General features: G+C 61.4%; 1 protein-coding gene across 1 annotated transcript; it reads left to right on the top strand.

Moving 5' to 3' along the window:
• The first annotated feature begins 1,781 nt into the window (after positions 1-1,781).
• On the top strand, positions 1,782-7,742 carry LOC128906787 (uncharacterized). The gene is made up of 20 exons (XM_054194676.1): positions 1,782-1,961; positions 2,459-2,605; positions 2,689-2,810; positions 2,911-3,019; positions 3,113-3,229; positions 3,398-3,465; positions 3,553-3,690; positions 3,846-4,031; positions 4,130-4,232; positions 4,325-4,466; positions 4,553-4,736; positions 4,855-4,954; positions 5,038-5,156; positions 5,296-5,333; positions 5,551-5,663; positions 5,759-5,907; positions 6,106-6,200; positions 6,510-6,588; positions 6,870-6,978; positions 7,332-7,742. Exons 1-20 carry the CDS (start codon positions 1,904-1,906, stop codon positions 7,403-7,405), a joined length of 2,250 nt encoding a protein of 749 aa, XP_054050651.1. The 5' UTR covers positions 1,782-1,903; the 3' UTR covers positions 7,406-7,742.
• Positions 7,743-9,686: the final 1,944 nt, after the last annotated feature.

Here is a 9,686-nt window from a genome sequence, read left to right on the forward strand (position 1 = left end):
GTGAAAGGCTCTTTAAGTGCAGAAATTTTCTTCTTTGACCAAAAAATGGGTGTTTCTCGAGCAGAGCCCATCCTGCGGGGCACCCTTGGGGGCACCGGGTTCCTGCAGCTCCCCCCCGTGCACCCCCAGGATCCTGCGCAACCTCTTCCCCACGCGACCCAGGTCCTCGTGCACCCTGATAAACTGCACCCCGATACTACCCTGCGCCCTGGTCCCCATCCATCCCAGTCCCCGTGAACCCCGATAAACCACGCGCCCTGCTCCCCGTGCGCCCCAGTCCCTGTGTGCCCCAATGCCAGATAAACCACGCACCCCCCTCCCTGTGCGCCCCAGATTCTCCTGCACCCCCCCCCTGCCTTGCCATGCCCCCGGGTCCCCGTGCACCCTGACGCACCCCGGTCCCTGTGCACCCCAGGTTCCTGCGTACCCTGGTCCTCGTGCACCCTGACGCACCGTGTAGCCTGATTCCTCTGCACCCCGATCCCTGTTCACGCTGCGACACCGTGCGCCCCGATACGCCACGCACCCCAGTTCCTGCATGCCCCAGCCCTGTGCCCCCCGATGTACCTCACACCCTGGTTCCTGTGCACCCCTGCACCCCAACACACCATTCGCCCTGGTCCCTGTGAACCCTGATATACCACAACCCCCCGCATTCCCACACCCCCCGGGCCCGCGCACCCCGACCCCCACACACCCCAGATGCCTGTGCACCCCCATATACTGCCCACCCTGGTCCCTGTGCACCCCAATACACCGCACACCCCAGCCCCACACACCCCACATCCCCGTGCACCCCGATACACCGCACACCCTGGTCCCCATGCACCCCAGATCCCTGTGCACCCCGATACACCACGCACCCTGTATCCCTGTGCATCCCCGCCTCTGTGCACCCCCATATACCGCCCACCCTGGTCCCTGTGCACCCCAATACACTGCGCACCCCAGCCCCGTGCACCCCAATACACCGCACACGATGATCCCCACGCACCCTGGATCCCTGCACATCCCCGTCCCTGTGCACCCCGGTACACCGTCCGCCCTGGTCCCCCTGCACCCCGATATACCACGCACCCTCCGTTCCCACGCCCCCCCCCCCCAGCCCCGCGCACCCCGATACACCTCGCACCCTGGATCCCTGGTGCATCCCCGCCTCTGTGCACCCCTATCTAGCGCTCATCCTGGTCTCTCTGCACCCCGATCTACCGCGCACCCCAACCCCGCGCACCCCCACATCCCCGCGCACCCCGATACACCGCGCGCCCCGACCCCACGCACCCCGGATCCCTGCACATCCCCGTCCCTGTGCACCCCCACAGGCTGCGCAGCACGGTCCCTCCGCACCCCGATCCACCGCGCACCCCAACCCCGCGCACCCCACATCCTCGCGCACCCCGGTACACCGCGCACCCGGGATCCCTGTTCATCCCCGCCTCTGCGCACCCCCGTATACCGCCCATCCTGGTCCCCGCGCACCGGGGTATACCACGCCCCCCGTTCCCACGCACGCCCCTCCGGATGCCCGTGCATCCCCGTCCCCCTGCACCCCCATGTACCGCGCACCCCGGTCCCTGAGCACCTCGCTACACCGAGACCCCCCCCGTTCCCACGCACCCCGGATGCCAGTACATCCCCGTCCCTCTGCACCCCCACGTACCGCGCACCCACGTCCCCCTGCACCCCGCTACCCAGCGCATCCCAGCCCCCGGGGTAGGCGGATCGGCCCCGGCCCCTCCCGGTGGGATGGTCGGGGAGGGGGGGGGGCGCCTCCGGGGGGGGCGGCTCCGGGGCAGGGGGGTGCCTCGCGCATGCCCGGCACCGCCCGTTAAATACCGGCGGGCTGGGAGGGAGCGGGACCGCCGCCCCCGGGAGCGGGACTGAGACCGACACCGCCCCCGCCATGGCCAGCGAGGGTGAGCCCGGGCGGCGCCGCCGCTGCTGCACGCACGATGCGCCGGGTGAGCGGGGGGGGGGAGGTTTTCGGGGGAGGGCCGGCACCGGGAGTCCCCCTCCCCTCTCCCGAGCACCGCACCGGGTCCTGGTCCTGGGGGTGGGGGCCTCCCGCACACCTGGGGGTCCACCCCTCCCTCCCCAGCATCACACCGTGTCCTGGGCGGGGGAAGAATCCGCTACCCTGGGTACTTGGGGGGGGGTCCCCCCCATCCTGAGCATCACACCAGGCAGCAAGGGGGTGTATCCCCACCCCGGGCACCGGAGGGTCCCCCAGTCCTGAGCATCACACCGAGCACTGGGGGGGGGGTGTCCCCCTCCATCCTAGGCACCGGTGGGGGTTCCTCTTCTCGAGCATCACCTGGGTACCACCCTGGGAGCTCTGTGTGTCCCCCGTGGGGTTTGGGGATCAGGGTGACATCCCAGTGCAGCAGCACCTGGGTGTCCTGCAGCACTGCGCCCAGGCAGGGTACAGCCCCAGCGTGACTCCACTCCACCCCCCTAGATGTCCCCAAGGCCACCGAGCCTCGGGGTGACAGTGATGGCCCCCGCCGGGGTTCCCTCTGCGACCGGCACTGCGCCGCCATCAACAATGTGCAGGGGGACTTGAGTGACCTGGGCCCCCACCTGCACCGTCCCCGTGTCCTCCCAGGTAGGTTGGCCATGGGATGGGCATGGGGCTCCGGGGGGGGGGGGTGTCCTACAACCCCTGTCATCTCCCTATCTTGTCTGCAGCCATGTCCCCCCCGTCCTGCTGCCAGCAGCACTCGGAGGAGGTCTGTGAGAGCTGCGTGGTGAAAACCACCCTGACGGCCGAAAATGTCGTGGAAGCCAACAAGCTCTCCAACAACTACAAGGTGGGTGCCCACGGTGTGGGTGGGGGCATCCAGGGGTGTTCCTGGGGGGCTGTAATAAGTTTTCTCCTTCTCCCTCCAAAAAAAAAAAATCTCTCTGTAGTTTGGGTTCAAGAAGTGGAAGAGCCATGTGACGGCGCGGCCCTGGGAGGACCGATCGGAGATCGTCAAGGAGCTCTACTCTGACCTCAATGTCATCCGGGGTTCTGGAGGTGAGTGGCCCTGGGGACAGCCCATGTGGTGGCAGCGTGGATTTGGGATGGTGCAAGTGACAATGGTCCCATCTGATGCCTTTTCTCCCGCAGGGTCCACAGTGACATGTGGGAACGTCCTCTACCTGCTGCTCTTTGGCTGGTGGCTCTCGTTCATCTACGTCCTCATGGCTGCCATGATGTTCATCACTATTGTGGGGGCTCCTTATGGTGAGTCCCAAATTTGGGACCCCCACGTGAAGGGCTGGGTGAGCCATGGAGCTCCTGGCTGAGCCCAGAATAGCACTGATGGGTGTTGGGTCCCTTCCCTTCAGGGTGGCCCTGTAGCTGGAGGGGACACATACGTCCCCAACAGAGCTGATGCTTGTGTCCCCACAGGGCGGCTCTGCTGGGACCTGGCTGGGTATTTCCTCTGGCCCTTTGGCAAAGTGATCCAGAAGGTGGAGGTAACGGTGTGCCCAGACTCGGGACCCTGCGGGGGGGTGGTTGGGGTACCCCATGCTGCGCCCTGACACCCCTCGTCTTCCCCCCAGGTCCCCAAATCCCACCGGGCGCTGGGCGCGCGCGAGGCCGGCGCAGAGACGAGTGGCGCGGGGGAGAGCTCAGCCCTGCTCGGTGGTCCTGTGCCACACCGCTGGCGCCCATGGTGCTGGGCAGACGGCAGACACTGGGTGAGCCCCATACTGGACGTGGTGACAACCTTCTTCTGGGTGTGGGCACCCCAGGAGCTCCCCTCATGGTGGGGATGGCACCCATAGGTGCCTCTGCTCCCCTGGGGTGGGTGTTTTGGGCTGAGCAAACCCTAAAGGTGACTACCAATTTGCAGCAGCGTGCTGGGGCCGTGGTGTGGCTCTGCCTGGGCTACCCGATGCTGGTGCTGGCCCATGGACTAGTGTGTGTCATAGCATGGCTCCTCGTCGTCCTCATCCCCGTGGCCAAGCTGAATGCCCGCACCATCACCCGTGTCCTGCTGCTACCCCCGGAGCAGGTGGTCGTCCGGCGCCTGAGGATGGTGGGTGTCTTTGTGCTGGGGTCCTGCACCCTGCTCCAGGGTGGATTTTGGGGTGGGGGCAGTGCTCAGAGCAGTGTCACCCACTTGTCCCTCCACAGACGGAGGTGCCACTGGAGGGGGAGGTGATCCTCTGCTGCTACCGTGCCGTCAACCCCTACTACTACAAATATGCCGTGGACGGCATCAATGTCTTCGCCGTCAGTATCCTTTTGTGGGCTGGAGGGGAACGGGGTAGGGGGGGCCTGGCCACAAATCCCATCCACCTTGGTCATCTCCTTGACCGGCCACCCCAGACCTGCTGCCGTTGGTGCTGGTGACACTGGTGCTGGGCTACGTGGACAGCCACAACCGCCTGACCAGCTCCCCCGTCAAGTTCACGTTGGCCCTGCTCTCCATCATGCCTCTCTCCTACTACATCGGGATGGCCATCGCCAGGTGAGCGTTGATGGGGGGGGGACACAACATTTGGTGGCAAGGTGGGGACACATGCCAGCCCTGCTGACACCCTCCTTCTCCTCCAGCATCTCGGCCCAGAGCAACTTTGCGGTGGGAGCTGTGGTGAATGCCACGTTCGGCTCCATCACGGAGCTCACCTTCTACATCACGGCCCTCATCAAGGGCTCGCGGGAGGGCAACCGCTGCTATGCCGAGATCGTCAAGTCAGCGTTGACGGGGACGCTGGTGGGCTGTGTCCTCTTTGTCCCGGTGAGCCATGGTGGGGCACACTCATGGCATGAGGGTGCCCGGTCTCTGAGGAGAGCTGGGAGGATGCTGCAAGCAAAGTGCTGATGGACATTTTTTGGGGGCTTTCTCCATCCCCAAGGGTCTGTGCATGGTGATTGGGGGCATCCGGCACCAGGAGCAACGGTTCAACAGCCGCTCGGCGGGTGTCAGCTCGGCCCTACTCTTCCTCTCTGTGGGAGGTGAGTCTGGGACAGGGGTGTCCCCAGGCTTGGGGGGGACCCACCAGCATGGGTGGCCAGCCCATGTCCCTCCATCCCCACAGGTGTCTTTGCCCCAACGCTCTTCTCCAAGGTGTACGGGAAGCTGGTCTGTGGCGAGTGCCACAACGTCACACAGAACCCGCTGGGCCACTACCTCTGCCACAACTGTCACTTTGACTTGGTGAGTGAGGATCTGGCCGTCCAGCCTCTGGGGTTTGGGGTCAGGGGTGCTCCAAGCCCACCTGGCTCCTGCTTTTGATGGTGGCAGCGGGGCTGTCCCGTGTCCCCTGCATCCCCGTTGACAGGTTCTCTCTCTGCAGATGGAGAACAACGGCACCCTCTACTACAGTCACGTCCAGTGAGTGTCTGCTGGGGTGGGGACAGTGGTGTCCCCGCAGTGGGGTGGCACCTTTGGGTTGTGGCCCCGCATCCCTGCCAAGTCTCCCCTTCGTCCCCCTGAAGGGCTCCAATCCTGCACCCCCATCTCTTCCATCCCCAGATAGTGCATGGAACCCCCCTGGGGTCTCCATGCCAGACCCTGGTGGCACTAAACATGTGTCACCCATGTCCCACAGACCCCTGGTGTACACCGTGTCCCTCCTGCTCCCTGCTGCCTACCTCATCGGCCTCTTCTTCACCCTGAAAACGCACACGCACATCTATGACATCCACATCAGCGGCTGTCACAGTGAGTGTCCCCAAACCGTGGGCTACCCCAGCTGTGGGGCTGGCTCTTCTCACTGCCCTGGGGCGTCCCACCATGTCTCTGCTCTTCCCCCCCAGTGCCTGGCCACCACCACAGCGCTGTGGTCCACTGGTCTCGCTGGCGGGCCCTGGTCATCCTCCTGCTCTCCACCCTCTGCATGTCAGCCTGTGCTGACCTGGCCACGGAGCACATCAGCCCCATCCTCACCAACTCCACCATCTCCCAGGTGAGTGGGGGAATGGTGGTGAACCCTGAGGACCCAGATGTGCCCTCCAGGGATGGGGAACCTGCCCTGGCTGTGGGGTCGAGCTCCACAAGCCGGGGAAAAGATGCTGAGATGCTCCAGGGACTGAGGAGCTTGGTTGCCCACAGCTTAGATGTGGTCAGGATCAGGCCATGCGCTGATGTTACCTCTTCCCTGCAGTACTTCATCGGCGTCACTGTGCTGGCGATGGTGCCTGAGCTGCCGGAGATCGTCAATGGCATCCAGTTTGCCCTGCAGAACAACCTGAGCTTGAGGTGAGATGGCCCAAAGGATGGGTTTTGGGGTGTCTTCCTCCAGCATGGTCCCAGTCCCATAGCTGGGCCTTGGTGCCAGTGATGGGCTGCCCAGCTTCATGCTAGTGGTGGGTCAGATCCCTGCCAACTTGCCCTCAGGAGGACCTAGAGCCACTCAAAAAAAAAAAAAAAAAATGGGCCCAGAACCAGGTTGGGCTGCATGGTTTGGTTCCTCAGGTTTTTGGTTTTTTTTCTCCCCCTGAGCTGAGCAACCCAAGGGCTGCTGAAGACCTGCTGCTTGGCTGCTCTTAAGTCCTTTGTCCTCCCCAGCATCGAGATTGGGAACTGCATCGCCGTCCAGGTCTGCATGCTCCAGATCCCCATCCTGGTGCTCTTCACCATCTTCTACGTGAGTAGCCCCAGAACAGCCCCTGGGTGACCTCCCACAGCAGGGCTGGGGACACGCAGCTCTCCATGAGACGTGGCAAGGGCACCGCCACTGTCCTCAGTGTCTCCTCTCCTCTGCTCAGTGCAGGGGAAAGTGGGGTCGGGTATCTCTTACCTTGGCTCATGCTGTCCCCAGCCTTATGTGGCAGAGGAGGGTTAAGGGGTCACATGCAAGTCCCCAACGACAAACAGTGTGGGGCTGTCCTGATAGGCCATAAACCCCAAATCCTCTCTGCCTCGCAGCCAACCAACTTCACGCTTGTCTTCAGTGACCTCCATGTCTATGCCAGCATGTTCAGCGTGGTGCTTATGAACTACATCTTCATGGATGGCAAATGTGACTACTTCCAAGGTGACCGCCGGCCCCCGAGGCTGCTGTGAGACCCACCTTCCCTGTGCTGATGGGCTGGGGGGGGTTCAGGGGGTCATCTGCTTGCTGCAGCTCTTGACATGTGGTGGCTTGAGCAATTCTGGGGTCTTGGGTGACCACCTGGGAGGTGCTGGGGCTGCCACCCTGCAGCGGCTCCAAGGGGGATCACTCCCTTCTCACCCTTAAGAGGGAGTTTTAAACCCCTTTTGATGGAGATTTTTGCAGAGGCCCATGAAAGTCCTCTACAGTGGGCTAGTACAAACCACACCAGAAGGTCTTAAAAACAACCTTGCTCCAGGGAGTAACCCCTTCCCAACCTGCTCTGTCTGTCCTAGGCACGGTGCTGGTGATGGTCTACTTCATCCTCCTGGCTGTGTATTTCTTCGCCCCATCGCCCAGTGGTTGCTGAGGTTTGGACTCTGCTTTCTCCAACCCTCTCGTTGGGCTCAGCGCCTGTCAAGGCGTTATCCGATGTCTCAGGGACTTGGCTGGGCCGGTTCCGGTCCGGAAGCATCGTTTGCTGAAGCTCCTGCTGCTGCCTGGCTCCCCCAGTGGGGTGCCAATGGGGCTTCATTGATGGGAAGGGTGGTGGCAATAGAAGCACTCGTGAACCAAGAAGGAGCTTCAATGCACTTCACAGAGGTATTTCCAGCCCACGCTTGTGTGGTTGGAAGGAAAATTGTCCTTAGTTGGAGGGCCTTGAAGGGGATTTCTGTGTAGTCTCAAGGACAGACCCCTCCCTTGGGACATGTTGCACTGGGAGAAAGTGCCTGAGAAGAGCCTCTCGTCCTTCCAGGCAGCGGGTGATCCCGGGCCTGGAAGGGACTTATGTCTGGGGATCACACAGGGCTTCTTGATGGTACTAGAAACACACCAAAAGGTATTTTTCAGCTGTTTTGTCATTAAAGCAGTTTTGTACTAATCAGAAACAAGCTTGTTTCTCCTTAAACGAGCCTTCTGTCACCTGTCTGGGTCCCTCTGTGCTCACCACCCAGGTTAGTGATGGTCTTGGGGTGATGGCCGCTTGGTGCCCACCAAGGATGGCTCTCGGTGTGGTGGGCATTGGGCACCAGCAATGGCTCAGTTGGAAGCAGCATCCCTGGGAGCGGAGCAGGACAGCACTCAACATCCTTTGTCACAGCACCAGAGCAGGTGGCAGGGGAGATCTACCACCAAGCCGGGGGACAGAGACAGCTCCGTGGGCTCCAGCTTTCTCCATCACCCTCCCTAAGCTCCAGCTCTTGTTTCCAGCTTGGTCTTGTCTGACTGTCCTGGGTCATACTTGCTCACAGGTCTTTAACAGGCTCCTAGGAAGGGTCAGGGATGCTCCTGGTGCTGTTTGCAGGGTACGAGGTGTGACATGTCGGGGACCAGCTCATCTCCCTCTGCAAAGGGAAATGCCAGCGGGTGAGGTGAGAGGACAAAGCGGGTGGCTTGGACTGATTTATTATCAGAGCTTCAGAAAACAAAACAAAAATCCCAAAAAACCCCAAAGCCGCTTGTTAGCAATTAATGATGCTGCTTTATCAAGTGTTTGTGTGTTTGTTTGTTTTCCTAGTAGAGCCTCAGTATGGACAATCCTACTGTCATTAATACGGATGTTAGGGACGATTCCCGGGTGAGCACCCAGAGTTGGCAGATCGAGAGCTCAACGGCACAGGGCAGCAAATGATGGAAAAGGTGTGGGACGGGAGGGCAGAAGATGATGGCACTGAGCAGGTTCTCCTACATCTCATCTATGGCTAAATAGAAAACACCTACCCTGGGCTGAGGGATGTGTGGGACTTCTCCAGGAGCAGGATCCAGCCATTGTGTTTGGGAAAGCGTGGCCACTGCAGGTCCCTTCCCCAGTGCCCTGCTCTGCAGCAGGACAAGCCCAGCAGTAGCTGCTGGTGGCTGCGAGGATGCCCCGAAGAGGTCCCACAGCACCCTGAGCTGCTCTGCTGGGAGCAGGGGTAAGTGGTGGGGTGAAGGCAGCAGAGCTGTCCTACGACACCCTATTCCGAGATGGCTTTCTGTGTCTTGGTGTGTCCTGTCCCCATCTTGGGCAGCATTCTGGATGCTCTTACCTCCTCTCCCTCCATCAGATGCTGAAGCCTTTCCTTCTCCCTTAAGGAATTGGTCCTGCCCTGGCAGAGGCGGTAACGCTCTGCTCTTTTGCTCTTGCATATGGAATTGCACGAAGGGAGTTAACTTGCTCTTAAAAGGGAGGAACCAGTACTTGGGCACCACCTGGGCTGGAGGTGAAGACAAGCAGGCAATGGAGCAAGAAAAGCCACGTGTCCTTCAAGCCGCAGCCCGGAGCGAAGCCTCTGCCACCATGAGCCAGCCAGCAGCTTCTGTCATTCAAACACTCAACATGCAGTAGACAGGCAGCAACTCGAGCAAAACCTCGAAAAAGTGAGCTGTGAGCTTTGCAAGTAACTTTTAAGGAAAGGCAGCCTCTAAGATCTGGCCCCTGGACGTCCGTAAGTGGATGATGCTGGTATCCGCTTTTATCAGCAAAAGCAAGTCCCTGGTCCTTTAGTCTGTGGCACTCTGGGCAATACTCTTGTTAAGTCCTGTGTGTTGGGGATGCAGCGCAGCTGTGCTGGAGGGGTGAAACCAGCTCCAGGCCACTGGTGGAGGGCACAGGCAGGCTCTGGGCTTGCACTTTCCAGTCCAACCAGTGGAAGAGGCTTGGGCTGACC

This window comes from Rissa tridactyla, chromosome 1 (assembly GCF_028500815.1).
Source record: "Rissa tridactyla isolate bRisTri1 chromosome 1, bRisTri1.patW.cur.20221130, whole genome shotgun sequence".
Lineage (NCBI taxonomy): Eukaryota > Metazoa > Chordata > Aves > Charadriiformes > Laridae > Rissa > Rissa tridactyla.

Excerpts from the sequence above, each read along its gene's own strand:
- LOC128906787 (XM_054194676.1), top strand. The coding sequence starts at position 1,904 with ATGGCCAGCGAGGGTGAGCCCGGGCGGCGCCGCCGCTGCTGCACGCAC. Across the intron at positions 2,606-2,688 it reads CCGTCCCCGTGTCCTCCCAG|CCATGTCCCCCCCGTCCTGC; the intron begins GTAGGTTGGCCA and ends TCTTGTCTGCAG. Across the intron at positions 5,157-5,295 it reads ACAACTGTCACTTTGACTTG|ATGGAGAACAACGGCACCCT; the intron begins GTGAGTGAGGAT and ends CTCTCTCTGCAG.